Source organism: Taurulus bubalis, assembly GCF_910589615.1.
Source record: "Taurulus bubalis genome assembly, chromosome: 10".
NCBI classification, from domain to species: domain Eukaryota; kingdom Metazoa; phylum Chordata; class Actinopteri; order Perciformes; family Cottidae; genus Taurulus; species Taurulus bubalis.
The window spans coordinates 26,196,397-26,211,878 of record NC_136598.1 but is presented as its reverse complement, the minus strand read 5'-3'; the positions used below and the strand labels follow the sequence as shown (position 1 = coordinate 26,211,878).

The following is a 15,482-nucleotide window of genomic DNA, read 5'->3' as shown; positions in this document are numbered from 1 at the left end:
AGTCCTTTTTAATAGAGTGGAGTTGCTCCATCTGACGTTTGAGGAAGATGCGTCACCGTTGCTTAATGTGTGCTTTGTTCGTTATTACACATGTCATCCTGTGACTGTGACGACACTCTGGAATGTAACATGACTCAGCTGGTATCAAGTTGAGTGAGGATTGGTCCTGACATGATGTGTGTGTGTGTGTGGGGGCGGGCGCTATAAAAGCAGCTGACCAGGAGTCCGTACTACAGGAGCCGGAGGTAATTGAAGGAGGACGAACTTCCCATCAGATCTCTCGACGCCTTCCAGGTCAGTCACTGGTTGGAGAGGGAGGGTGACATAAGGTGGTCCTCTGGGCTTATGGTGGGCTCTGATCATTGGAGTTACGGTCCACACGTTTTACTTTTATTATGTTTTTGTTTTTTTGTAAAAAAAAAAAGTCTCAAAGACACAGGATAGAGTTTTGGATTAATGAAACTTAACTTGTAATAACTTTTTTCCTGCTTTCGTGAGAGATCTTTAGTTAAGGAGGACATGTTTGTATATTTGAGTTATTTCTGGTTCCCTTAACGGTTCCTTCTGGCCTTCAGAACGATGACCCCCGCTCTGCTCTCTGCAGCCCTGCTGCTGCTGCTGCTTCCTGGGGCTCCAGCTCAACGTAAGCCTCCAAATGTTTTACAAATATTGTGTTTTTTTATTTAAACTGAACACAAAAAATGTCCTCAGCTATCGCCAAGACTCATTTTGATTTATTTAAGTTATATGATATTGTTTAGCTCCCTTATTTCAATATTGGATTATTCACTTTGAACTTCTGACCTCCTTTTTCCTCCAGATTCTAATCAGACTCCCATCACGATCCTCGTGAGCAACTCGGTGACGAACGCTCCCAATATGACCTTCAGCACGCATGTGTCCTTCAGAGGGATCTTACTGGGCGGGATGAGGAGACTGCAGGACTCCCAGTCCGGCTTCACGTAAGAGCATCACAGCTGTTAACACGCCTCCTGAACTTAAAGTCGTTGCTTCTTCTTTGCTTCCGTACTCAACTCTTTTTCCACAACTAGCCGTCTCTCTCCCGTCGTCTCTGCAGGTTCAGTTACACGGAGGATGCGAACTACGGTCCGTTCCTGGAGAGCGTGAACGGGTTGGCCGGATGCCCGAGTGATCGAACCTACTGGGAGCTGCTGGTGAAGAAACCCAACAACCAAATCATCAGGCCGGATGTCGGTGAGTCTGCCGAAGTCTCGTTCTTATGGAAGCCCATTCCCGCCAGTGAAAAAATAATAAGATGAACATTTAGCTATGATAATAAGAAAGACTTTGTATCTCATAATTTCAACTTTCTCTCTCATAACTATGACTTTCTAGCTCATAATTGAGACTTTTTATCTCATGATTATGACTTTGTATCTCATGATTTTGACTTTGTATCTCATGGTTATGACTTTGTATCTCATAATTATGACTTTGTATCTCATAATTTCAACTTTCTATCTCATAACTATGACTTTCTAGCTCACAATTATGACTTTGTATCTCATAATTATGACTTTGTATCTCATGATTATGACTTTGTATCTCATAATTATGACTTTGTATCTCATAATTTCAACTTGTATCTCTTAACTATGACTTTGTATCTCAAAATTTAGACTTTGTATCTCATAATTTTGACTTTGCATCTCAGAATTTCAACTTGTATCTCTTAACTATGACTTTGTAGCTCACAATTATGACTTTGTATCTCATAATTATGACTTTGTATCTCATAATTTCAACTTGTATCTCTTAACTATGACTTTGTAGCTCATAATTTAGACTTTGTATCTCATAATTATGACTTTGTATCTCATAACTATTACGTTCTATCTCATAATTAAGACTTTTAATCTCATGATTTTCACTTTTTATCTCATAATTAAGACTTTTCATCTCATGATTTTCACTTTCTAGCTCATAATTATGACTTTGTATCTGAGTGCGCCGAAATCTTGTTCTTATGGAATAATTTCGACTTTCTATCTCATAATCTCAATTTTGTATCTAATAATTATGACTTTCAATCTCATAATTATGATTTAACATTTGTCTTATCACAGCAACATTTCCAACTTATTCTTGCTGTAAATCAGTGTGTGATCTTTGTGTGTTTTTTGTGTGCAGGTATTGGATGTTACATTCCGAGCGCGAACGACACGATCATCCTGAACTTTAACACGTACTGAAGGACGAGCGACCCGAAGCCGGTTCAGCTGCATGATTGTGTTCCTCACAGATTAAAGTTGTGTCTCTAATACAAACAGTGTCATTAAATACACAAGCGGTACGGAACAGCTGACTTTGTTTTGATTTTCTGAATCCACCCCCACGTTTCATTTCCTGTTTGGTAACCAGATACTTCCTCATGACGATGTATTCCTATTACTTTGGGTGTGTGATTACATACTAGTAGTGTACACTTGAACATGCTTTGTTTGAATATTTTAATTAAGACACAACAATAAAGATAAAGCTCCTTTACAGCAAGAAATCTGTTTTTTTTCACTCTATTTTGCTGATAAAATGATTGAAGATTTATCCAAATAAGATATATTATGTTTTTATTTTGTGTCAAGAAGAAAAGTCTCTGGCCACTTAGAATAAAATCATAAACTATCACTGAGACAAAAATGAAAAGAAAATATATATATATATATGTATGTATTATATAAAGTTATTAAATATATTTTAAAGTATGAATATATTCTGTTTGTCTGACGTTTACTCAAATTAATGCGTTTAAAAAGCCTTGTTCTGAGTTTGTACTCATGGTTGAATGCACTTATTGTAAGTCACTTTGGATAAAAGGGTCAGTTAAATGAAATGTAATGTAATGTACCGTAAAAGTCGGGTTACGAGCCGCTACTACCTTCGGTCAGTGTCCCCGTTAGCTCCCCGCTGTAGCCAGCTGGGGCTCCTGCTAGCGCTACGTTGCTTCCCCGCAAACTTCCGCTAGCTCTCCGAAAACCACCGAAGATAGCGGGACCAGGCTCGACACCCGACTTGGGCAGTAGTAGCAGCAGCGCTAGCTAGCAGCAGCGCTAGCTAGCAGCAGCGCTAGCTAGCGCTGCTGCTCCTAGCTTGCTAGAGCGGGGACACTGACCGGAGGTAGGAGCGGCTTGTAACCCGACTTTTACGGTAATGTACTCATCGTGTGTTTGTCTTCAGCAGCGAAAACAACTCAAATGTTGATCAGTGTGTTTCACATGAATGGCCTTTCAGCCATGTTTTCAGCCAAGGCCTTTCAGCCATGTTTTTCTCATGAACAGAATGCACTCTCAGCGAGCGTCTGCTCTGATAGACTCAGGGGGAGATCCTCCAGACCGGCCAGCAAAAGGAAGGACACGATAGAACCTCTGTTCTGGCTCCACTGGTTCTGGCTCCACTGGTTCTGGCTCTACTGGTTTTGGCTCCACTGGTTCTGGCTCCACTCGTTCTGGCTCCACTGATTCCAACATGGCGGACAAGGTTTACATGCTCTCCATAGAAATGAATGGAATCCGTCAACAAAGTGCACCAACTTCAGAATAAATGCAATTTAGGGTTCATGTGTTTTTTCACATGGCAATAAATATATATATATTTATGGCAGAAGTATCGTACAGCCCTGTTGACAACATTACGCACTCAACACTTTGTGCATTGAAGGAAAATATCCACTTTTATATCTGATTCTATCTCATTGATCTGTGACTTTTAATTTACAGGTGCATCATTTGTAAATCATTTACCCAGAATGCCTTTGGAGAGTCCTCGCGGGGGAACGACTCACATTCCTTATATGTATGAGCCGTTGGAGTCTCTTCTCTGAGGGTTTATGACTTATTGTCTTTTTCTTTCATACGCATTAACTTGTTCATAAGGCGACTACACGCTGCTGCTGGAGCAGCAGGAAGGTTCATCGTCACATGACATATTAATGCTGAGTAATGACGTGCAGGAAGCATTGACGTTATGGATTATTGGGCACAATTCTTGAATCTAAAGTGGTGTTGTGCACAAAGCCTCGTGCAGACATGTTTAGTAGTGAGAGTGAAAACATGCAGAGTAAATTAAAGTAAATTAAGATGCAAGGCGTGTTCCCTGCTCGTTCTTTAACACAACCAGTGAGTCAGCAGAATATATTACACGTAAATCATCAAATACAGTTATGGATAAGTCTTTTCAGATGACGGGTTACTGTAGAAAAACACTAACAAGTACTGGACCTGTAACCTGTGTCAGCATGTGAAGCTTCCTGGTCCACGATTTAAATACGCATGAAATAAGTATAAATGACATATTCTGTATTGCTCATAAACTCACCGTTTATAAATCCAGAGCACAGTTCTCTGTCCGATAAACTAAGATGGGTTCAAGATGAAAACACACCCCGTGCCCTCCGGCTTTGGCTTTGCGTCACGGTTTTAGCTGAGCCTTCAGCAGGACATCTTGTCTGTTAGTTTCAAGTAAAAGCCTCAATGATGCTGCGACGCTGCAGCAGGGAACAACCTGGGATGTGCTTCCTGAACTGGTTTCTAGTCACTCTGACGAGCTCACTGGAGACGGGGAGAAAGGGCTCACAAGTTGAAGGTCAGAGGTCACCACAATAGGTTTGCTCTGTAGAAAGACCTGTGACACGCGATAAGAAAAGAGCTAGAGCACCCTCTGCTGGCCAGAGCTGCAAATAGCACGTTGACTCCAGTTTGGTGCATATTCTGTTAAACTGCACACGTGTGTGTGTGTGTGTGTGTGTGTGTGTGTGTGTGTGTGTGTGTGTGTGTGTGTGTGTGTGCGTGTGTGTGTGTTTCTTTAAGAAGGCCATAATGTCCAGTGTGTGTTTCTATGGACACTTGTTTATGAAAGCAAAGTGTGTGTGTGTGTCTCTTTAAGAAGACCTCCATGTCGAGAGTGTATCATATTACCCCATTAGAAAACGCATAGCATATTACCCCACTAGAGAGCTTATAGTACCATATTACCCCACTAAGAACTCAAATTACCCCACTAGCGAACTCATATTACCCCACTAGAGAGCTCATATTACCCCACTAGAGAGCTCATATTACCCCAGTAGAGAACTCATATTACCATATTACCCCACTAGAGAGAATATAGTACCATATTACCCCACTAGAGAGAATATAGTACCATATTACCCTAGTAGAGAGCTTATAGTACCATATTACCCCACTAGAGAGCTCATAGTACCATATTACCCCACTAGAGAGAATATAGTACCATATTACCCTACTAGAGAGCTCATAGTACCATATTACCCCACTAGAGAGCTCATATTACCCCATTAGAGAGCTTATAGTACCATATTACCCCACTAGAGAGCTCATAGTACCATATTATCCCATTAGAGAGAATATAGTACCATATTACCCCAATAGAGAGCTTATATTACCATATTACCCCACTAGAGAGCTCATAGTACCATATTACCCCACTAGAGAGCTCATAGTACCATATTACCCCACTAGAGAGAATATAGTACCATATTACCCCATTAGAGAGAATATAGTACCATATTACCCCACTAGAGAGAATATAGTACCATATTACCCCACTAGAGAGCTCATATTACCCCACGAGAGAGCTCATATTACCCCACTAGAGAGCTCATTGTACTTCTTTCCATAACCCCCACTACCCTTCTTGTTCCTTCTCCAATTCATCCCCCTCGTCCTCTCATCCCCTCATTCCTTCCTCCCTCGACTCCTTTCCACTTCCTAAGTCTCCCCCTTTGTTCTGTGTCCCGACAAACCATTTGAAGGTCACATCTACCAGCAGATCTTCGTTAGTGAAATGATATAAAGTCATTAGGAAAATGATTGCTGCCGAACTTTACATGAGCTGCACCTCAACCGACAACAGCCTGAAGAGAGGAGTTCATGATCATTTATCTTGTTCCTTGTTTCACTTGATGTGGTTGAACTGGTATTTTCCAGGTTTATATTCAAAATGTTTGTGTCTGAGTCTGTTTGAGTTGTTTTGTTTGTGTATTCAGTTGTAGTTTGTATTATAATCATTTTGACTTTGGGCTGTGGGATTGTTAGTGTTGTTGTTCTCTCGTTTTTTAATCTTTTGTTTTAATATGTTTCCTGTTCGTTGTCTTTCTTTTTCTTGTTTGTGGAATATGATGTGATTTTTACTCATCATCATCCCACTTTCCCTGTTTCCAAAAGTAGTGATGCATTTCTGCTGAGTCATGTATTTCAAGGCAGGACGGCCTCTCTCTCTTCATATAGGGATCAGAGTCAGGGTGAGCATGTGTTATCTCTACTGGGAGGTGTGGTGATATTCCAGGTGAGGGAGAGCTTGGCCACTCATGGTTATGGGATGTATTGGTATTTTGGAGATTTGGGAGATTCATGAGTTTCTGATTAAAAAGAAGTCCACACGGGAGAAGGAGTGATGAACCGGTGAGAAGAAGGAACATTGTCTCACGGTCGGTTGTTTGAATGGTGTAATGGAAGATTTTCCTGTATCATATCTGTTAAAAAGGAATGAAGTCTCTGAATCAAAGTTGTCTTAAGTCCGTTTATTCCTGCAGGAAGGAAAAGTCTATCATGGCTACTGGCGCAGCCTGTAACACAGAATCTTCAATGGAGCAACAGTCATCAGCCCATTTTATAACACCATGAGGTCTCCGCCTCCAAACCCCCCAATGAAGGAACCCAGAGTAGCTGAGTCTGTTAGAAAAATATGAACCCCCTCAATTCTCGTCAACAGAACTTACATTCCCTTTGTCCTGACGATCAACACCTTATCTGTTTACGACCCCTCCATATACAAATGAAGACAGGTCAACAAGATCTCTGACCCCAGTACTTTTCTGGATCGACCTCTTCAGAGATGGATGGAAGTGGTCTGATGGAAGTGACTCCTCATTTAAGAACGGGAAACCTCTGGGGCCTTTTGATTACTCTGAGGAGTATGTGGCAGCAGATTTTAGTGCCAATGGACAATGGGAGACCCTGAAGTGTGACGTCAAGTCAGCGTTCATCTGCTACAGTGGTAAGATATCATTCACTCAGTCTTTAAATGAGGAGTTATAGGTTTGCTTCATTTGCAGATACAGTATTTAAAAAAAGAAGAAAATTATAAAAAGTAGATCAAAATCAAATCTATAAATAGAAAGTTATGGATAGAAAACACATTGAATATGCAGATCAACTGCCCAACCTACCCCAACACATCAAAAGTAGATTGATGGAAAATGACCATGCATTTTCTCTTTTATCATTCAAAGTGTTAAACATTCCAGGATGTTGTTGATTATTATCAGCAGACATGTTGTGACTGATGAAGGTTGTTTGTGTTTCAGACGTTGAGCCGGTTGCAAAGCGAGTGATGAAGGTGAGGCTGACGAAAAGCTCCTCTCTGGACCTGAATGACCCTGTGGTGATGGAGGGCCTCTTGAAGCAGGTACGTCTTCTTCTCATTAACAACAGAACCAGCAGGTGATATATGTGAGGTAGTGGACTATAAGAACAATGTAAAGGTGCTATGTGCAGTGCAGATGTGGACACATCATTACTGAAGCTAGACTTGTGTCCAGACAACATCACACAACAAGGCTGCTCTAGTGGAAACCAGAGTTCTTCTCCAGCAGAGCTTCCACATGAGGACAGTGTGAGACAGGATGCAGGATGTAGAGGAACAACAGCTTTAGTGAAGACTTCTTCTCTCAATGTTTTTGTCTCTCAGCTCAAACTGAAGCTGAAGGACCAGGGGCTGAACGACGACATCAAGCTGAGCTGGAAGAAGCAGGCGGATGGAAAAGTCTTCCACAAGGAAGAGAAGAAGACCGGGAAGGAGAGAAGAGATGAGCTGTAATGTTCTTTCAATCCACTCAGGTCAGAGGCTTCCTTTCTCATCCTCTTCCTCCTTTCCTTCCTCCTCTTCCTCTCAATCAATGGTAGAAAGTACCAAAGTACCCAAGTACAGACCCTTTGCTGTGAAGTACCCTGTTTCCATGTCATAGTCCTTTAGACTTTTACTCCACTACATTCATCTGTCAGCTGTAGTTTCTACACTCTGAGAAATAAGGTTCTGTTGGAGAAAGGCGATGTTGTGTGAATATCTCTTAGACGTAATGCCCTGGCCTGTAATGTTACTGAGGTGATTAAAACACCAGATTGAGAACATAAAAGACAACACTAGAATATGTAACTGTGAATCATAGGGCCCTATGAATATCATAAAGTAATGTGTCTGCTGGGGACAGGATGCATATGCTCGTCTCTATCAGAGCCACATGCGGTTGTGTTCACTAACTAGAGTCCATAAGCTCTGTACACGTTAGCTTCACCAGCTGACATCCCTCCATACCAATGCATAGAGGAGTGTAGAGCCCATAGGGCTTTGTCTGTGGTTACGTCCTCAACGAGGGAGCAGAACCAACAACATCAGTGTTGATACGGAACTGCTGCTCTGCTCTTGATAGAAAAGACACAACTTGGATCCTAGAGAATAAGGAACTAAAACGGATCCTCACATATCTGTCTTTTTATCTTCTATTCTGGTGTTGTTTCTTCTTATAAAGGGTCATAAACGCCCAGGTTTAGGGCTACAGCGTCTCTTAGAGACAGCATCCACCTTGAGAAGAGAACCTCTATCTGAAAGGTTACTCTCATATAATCTCTGCTTGGTCAGTGTGACCTGTAGAACCTGTGATACGATGTAGAACCTGTGATACGATGTAGAACCTGTAGAACCTGTGATACGATGTAGAACCTTTATAACCTGTGATACGATGTAGAACCTGTAGAACCTGTGATACGATGTAGAACCTTTATAACCTGTGATACGATGTAGAACCTGTAGAACCTGTGATACGATGTAGAACCTTTATAACCTGTGATACGATGTAGAACCTGTAGAACCTGTGATACGATGTAGAACCTTTATAACCTGTGATACGATGTAGAACCTGTGATACGATGTAGAACCTGTGATACGATGTAGAACCTTTATAACCTGTGATACGATGTAGAACCTGTAGAACCTGTGATACGATGTAGAACCTTTATAACCTGTGATACGATGTAGAACCTTTATAACCTGTGATACGATGTAGAACCTGTGATACGATGTAGAACCTGTGATACGATGTAGAACCTGTATAACCTGTGATACGATGTAGAACCTGAATAACCTGTGATACGATGTAGAACCTTTATAACCTGTGATACGATGTATAACCTGTGATACGATGTAGAACCTGTGATACGATGTAGAACCTTTATAACCTGTGATACGATGTAGAACCTTTATAACCTGTGATACGATGTAGAACCACGAGGCAGCTGTAAGGCCGCTGGACCACATGAGGACCCAGAGAGCCTTGGTAGGGTATTCATGACCCGGTTCTTTATAAACCTCATGAGGAACCCATACTGAGTTCTACATAGAACCCTTGCTTCCTGGTGGATCCTGCTTGAACCCTTAGAATGTGAAGATGTTCTTAATAGAACCTCCAGAGAAGATTTCGGGTGAAAGCGTTCCACCATGAGGGTTCTCTGTGGACCTTTTCCTTTTGTGTTTTTTCATTGTGATGATGCTTCTTTTGCTTCAATAAAACCTTTGAATGAGCTTTCTGTGTCACAGTTCTTCATGTACTTCAGCTCACAACAGAGTCTGATGCCTGGAACATGGAGGGTCAACAACAAGCCTCAAGAACATTTATAGAAATACGTTAACTGTAGAATTAATAAAGTTATGTCTTTGGCATGATGGGAAACTAAATATACAATATGAATATATATACACTGATGAAGCCGTTTCTGTAGTACGGTGTAGTACAGTAAGTACTTGTACAAGTACTTGTATGTGTTAGGTGTGTGTGATGGGGCAACTTTAGATTCACAAACATATTTAAATGAATATTTTGATTTCCATATTTTCTATTTTCTCTCCTGTGTCTTTGAATTTGCGTCCGACCTATTTTGAACACTCGCATTTTAGACACAATGCAAAGTTTTCACCAGGGTTCTTACCTTAAGTTCCTCTGGCCGAATTGGTCGTCAGCTCAGGATCACACTTGTTCAGGACAGGGGAAGAAGGTTTTACATTTCTAAAGAACTAGAGTATTTAGTTGTTTAGTTCCAGCTTACAAAATGTAAGACTGTGTTTTATTTCAGTTTTATACTTTTTTTCGTTTCCTCTATAAATCACCAACACATTCAATTCATTGAAACGGGTACAGTGTCACACACAAAAGGTTTCTATAAGTGTAGTAATCATAGTGATGCTCTCTCAGTACAAATCAGAGGTTACCTTGTATTTGTCCTTGAGGTTGTTCCACTTCTTTTTGGCCTGTTTGGCAGTTGCTGCCAGGCCAGAGGTGGTAACAAAGTCCCTGGGCAAAAACAAACAAACGTCAAACCACAGTGACACGTTGCCACTTCAATAAGATATGAATTATTTCAGATGGAGACTGCACAAGGCTCCAACACATACCTATCCATACACATAATGATAAAAGCACTCAAAATCAATACTCACTCCCATCCAGTCTTGCTGGAGTTTCTTCTGCCTGTGAAAAGGCTCTTGTTTCCTGCTCGCCATTCGATGAGGGCCCGGGTTTACTCAGTTGTCCCTTAATTAAGAGAATGCTTACATGTTAGTCATAATGCACAATGAGAACTAGTATAACAAGCCTGCGCAATATGGATAAAGACAAGCAAACACTTTGGTCAAAAGTAAAAAGACACCACTGTAGTTCACAGTTCTCGCCTTAAAACATCCTAAAATTATATTTAGTGACTCAGCAACAGTAGTATTTAGAAAATTTCAACTTACATTTGTGCGCTTTCTCCTCCGCCATTGTTCCCCGTTTCAGGTGCAAAATGAATTATGGAACATTGGCTGTCCCAAGTACGCACAAGTCTGCTCCGATGCATCCCCGGATGTGGCCCAAATGCCACATCCGGGCATTTGGGCCGTGCTTGGCGAGAAGCGGACTTTTGAATTGGAACAGTACTTGGGCCGCGACTGATGACGTTTCACGAGTCTACGAGAACACAAGTACAGAGAAGAACGTATATTGAGAAACAGCCCTTAAGTAGTGAGGGGACTGATGATGTGATGTGGTGAGAGGGAGGGCTGAAGCGGGCTCTCTTGGACAGGTTTCTCATGGTTGGTGGTAGATGCAGCCGGGTGGCTGCAAGATGAATGACCCATGAAACAGGGAATGGGCCCACAAAACAAGGGGCATAATGAGGTGCTGGGAGACAACATTTGTTGGCGAACCGTTGGTAGCGCTCGGAGGTGTGCCATAGCGTGGAGCGGGCCTGCCTCCAAATGCGTCGGCACCGCTGGACAAACACCTGGACTGAGGGTACACTGGGGGTTCCTGCTCCGGGAAGAGTGGAGGCTGGTATCCTGGAAGTTTGAGAGCCCTGTGGCTGAACTTGGAAGAGTGCTGTGGGTATACTCGACCCACAGGGGTTGTTTGGACCAGGATTGCGGGTTGCGGTTTGGGGGAGTAGAGGCATCGTAACGCGGTACTCCATCTCCTGGTCCATACGCTCTGCCTATCCATTAGATTGTGGATGGAATCCTGATAACAGGCTGACCGTGCAGGCGGAACACCTCCTGTAACAGAACTTTGGCCGTTTCTTTGGCGGTAGGTAATTTGGTTTGTGCGGGCCTTCTGATAGAACAACCCTAACCCCAGTGTCTGAGGCGTCCACCTCCACAATGAACAGGCGGGTCGGATCTCGGAATATTAGGATGGGAGCAGACGTAAAGCGTGACTTTTACTCACCAAAGGCCACAGAACTGTAGCTACGGATAAACCGTCGATAGAAGTTTGTGAAGCCCAAAAAGCGTTGGAGTTCCTTGCGCGTAGAAGGTGGAGGCCAGTCCACAACTGCTCTGGTCTTAGCTGAGCCCATCTGGATGCTACCTGCCTTGATAACGAATCCCAGAAAGGATACCTAGAGGTGTGGAACTCGCATTTCTCGGCCTTCGCAAACAGGTGGTTCTTCAGAAGTCTTTTGAGAACTTGCCGTACATGTACCACATGGTCCTGTGGTGACACTTTTTGTGTTCATGTTGCAGGATGCAATGTGCACATGTGCTGCAAATTTGGAGTCATTCGGCCAAATAGTCTTGAAGTTCAGAGTATTGAAAAACAAGACACATGCCTATATCAGATGGCTATTTTCACCAAGCCAGAGTGTGCCAAATTTAGTGAGTTTTTGAGCATAGTATGGTCCCTCCCTACCCCTACCCCAGGTCCCAGTCTTGGTATGTGCCAAGTAGGTGCTGCTGTCTCCAAGGAAGAGGGTTAATTGGGGAGATCAGGATGACATAAAACATTTGATAAGATATGCTTGTTGTTATTCGGGCCCGGTGAGTACGGATGGCTCCGAGTTTGTGAGGTCAGGATGAGCCGTCTCTCGTGTTCACAGTGTTCAGCGTTTAGAGATACAGGCAACATCTAAAAATAACCTCACGATACATTTCCACAACACAATTCATTTGTAATGCAGATGTAATCAAGTTGAGGAATTCATATTGAAAATAAATGGCTCATATTTTGTGCACGTGTTTTTGTCTATTTGCGGTCCTGAAATGAAAAGGTCTCAATAGAATTGTCACGTGACTTCTTCAATGTGTCCTTTACACGATGGAAAGTGTCCCTGTACTTTGGGACTTCAGTGGATAAACCAGCAAGTCTGCTTGTGTTTTTTCTGGGAATCTTATTTTGGAGTCGTATGCGTGTTGTCTTGAGCTGCAATGCGTCCAGCTCTCAAGGTCGACCCCTGGCATCTCTTTGACCTGCATAACTTGAATAATTTAATTATGGAACTGAGTTCAGTTGCTCTAAAACTGTGTTTGACCCTCGGTGAAAATCACCTGTCACCTGTGTGTTGGCAGCATTTGAGGCATTTGAAGACCCGTTACCGTTGCTTAATTAGTTCTTTGTTCGTTGACTCGTGATTGCTCATGATATGATGTGTGTGTGTGTGTGTGTGTGTGTGTGTGTGTGTGTGTGTGTGTGTGTGTGTGTGTGTGTGTGTGTGTGTGTGTGTGTGTGTGTGTGTGTGAGGCTATAAAAGCAGCTGAGCAGGAGTCCGTACTCCAGGAGCTGGATCTAATTGAAGGAGGAAGGACTTCCCATCAGATCTCTCGACACCTTACAGGTCAGTCACTGCACGCACACAACTTGTAATAACTTGTAAAACTAAGGTGAGCTTTTCCTGCTTTCTTTAATTAATAAATGAATACATATATTTGAGTTATTTCTCCTTCTCTTAACGGTTCCTTCTGGCCTTCAGAACGATGACCCCCGCTCTGCTCTCTGCTGCCCTGCTGCTGCTGCTGCTTCCTGGGGCTCCAGCTCAAGGTAAGCCTCCAAATGTTTTTAGTTTTGATTTAAACTGAATGCAAAAATGTCCTCAGCTGTCATCAAGAATCATCTTGTTTTATTTAAGTTATAGGATATTGTTTAGCCTCCTTATTTCAATATTGGATTATTCAACTTTGATCTGTTGACCTTTTTTTTCCTCTAGATTTTTATCCTCCACCTTCTTATCCGAGTCTCATCACGATCCTCGTGAGCAACTCGGTGACGAACGCTCCCAATATGACCTTCCCCACGCATGTGCCCTTCAGAGGGATCTTACTGGGCGGGATGAGGAGACTGCAGGACTCCCAGTCCGGCTTCACGTAAGAGCATCACAGCTGTTAACACGCATTAGAAACAGACGCTGCAAAAGTCACTATTAACGAACGTTTAATGGAAATAATGGAAGATCAATCGGGGGAGTCGATGCTTCTTCTTTGCTTATACGACTCTTTTTCCACAACCAGCCGTCTCTCTACGTCGTCTCTGCAGGTTCAAGTATACGGAGAATAAGGACTACGGTCCGTTCCTGGAGAGCGTGAACGGGTTGGCCGGATGCCCGAGTGATCAAACCTACTGGGAGCTGCTGGTGAAGAAACCCAACAACCAAATCATCAGGCCGGATGTCGGTGAGTCTGCCGAAGTCTCGTTCTTATGGAAGCCCATTTTCACAAGACTTTCTATCTCAAATTAAGACTTTGTATCTGAGTGCGTCGAAGTCTTGTTCTTATGGAATAATTTTGTCTTTCTATATCATAATCTCAATTTTCTATTAAATAATTATGACTTTCAATCTGATAATTATGACAACATGGGGATATTTGTCTTATCACAGCAACATTTTAATAATTATGATTTAGTATCTCATAATTTTCTTTCTTCCACGGGTACGGGCTTCCGTACTTTCTTGCTGTAAATCAGTGTGTGATCTTTGTGTGTTTTTTGTGTGCAGGTATTGGATGTTACCTTCCGAGCCCGGGCGACCAGATCATCCTGAACTTTAACAAGTACTGAAGGACGAGCGACCCGAAGCCGGTTCAGCTGCATGATTGTGTTCCTCACAGATTAAAGTTGTGTCTCTAATACAAACAGTGTCATTAAATACACAAACGGTGCGGAACAGCTGACAAGGAAACAGCTGACTTTGTTTTGATTTTCTGAATCCACCCCCACGTTTCATTACTGTTTGTAACCAGATACTTCCTCATGACGATGTATTCCTATTACTTTGGGTGTGTAGTTACATACTAGTAGTAAACACTTGAACATGCTTTGTTTGAATATTTTAATTAAAACACAACAATAAAAATAAAGCTCCTTTACAGCAGGAAATCTGTTTTTTTTCACTCTATTTTTATCTCTGGGCTTTGGACTGTGTCATCCACACAAAGAGAGGAACTCTCTCGTTCCCTGATGGCCATGGCATCCAGATGTGGCGCCAGCCACCCCGGCCTGGCTGTGTTGCGACCCACACCGTTGCCACACTGACGGCTGAGACAACAAATTATGCTGCTCCTAGCTGCATCCCTTCAAATGAGCTTCTCCTCGACGCCGACGGCAGCCTCAGAGGAACCGGAGGCCCCCTGGCACCTGAGGGACTTTGTGGGGGGAGGGTAGTGTAACGGACTGAGGGAAATGTTAGGTTATGAATGTCATGTTCAGGAGGTCAGTGAACGTCTCATGAGCTGGGTAGCTGTGAAGCGTGCCTGTGATTGGAGAGCGAGGGAAGGGGGGTGATAGAAACATTTACTTGACACCTTGAGGTAAAATCATTAATCAGGACATTTATTCTTCGAAGAAGGAACAGAGTCAGAAACACAACATGATCTGTCGATTGCGTATCCTGGACTGCTCCATGAATGAGAGAGAGTTACACGCGAGTCACACGACACTTCCTGATGAACAGCCTATCACAGAACTCCATCTGAGTGATCTGAGTGACGTAGCTGCTGCTGCGTAGGAGGAAGCGGGGAATGGAGGAGACGGAGACGGAGAGCCCGGATCCAACTGGGAGGTTCTGTCCAGGTTCCCTAGGATTAAGGAGATTGCAAAGCAATACAACACTCAATACCATCAAGTGCACCTGTCTGTAATGACGTGGAGCTTC

The 15,482-nt window shown here is 42.7% G+C and overlaps 1 protein-coding gene across 1 annotated transcript; it reads left to right on the top strand.

Annotated features, from left to right (window-relative positions):
- Window positions 1-238: 238 nt before the first annotated feature.
- Window positions 239-2,674, top strand: LOC306742651 (cobalamin binding intrinsic factor-like). The gene is made up of 5 exons (XM_079225050.1): window positions 239-294; window positions 576-643; window positions 821-962; window positions 1,079-1,215; window positions 2,152-2,674. The coding sequence occupies exons 2-5, from the start codon at window positions 580-582 to the stop codon at window positions 2,211-2,213; spliced, it is 405 nt and encodes a 134-aa protein (XP_079081176.1). The 5' UTR covers window positions 239-294; window positions 576-579; the 3' UTR covers window positions 2,214-2,674.
- The last annotated feature ends 12,808 nt before the right edge of the window (window positions 2,675-15,482 follow it).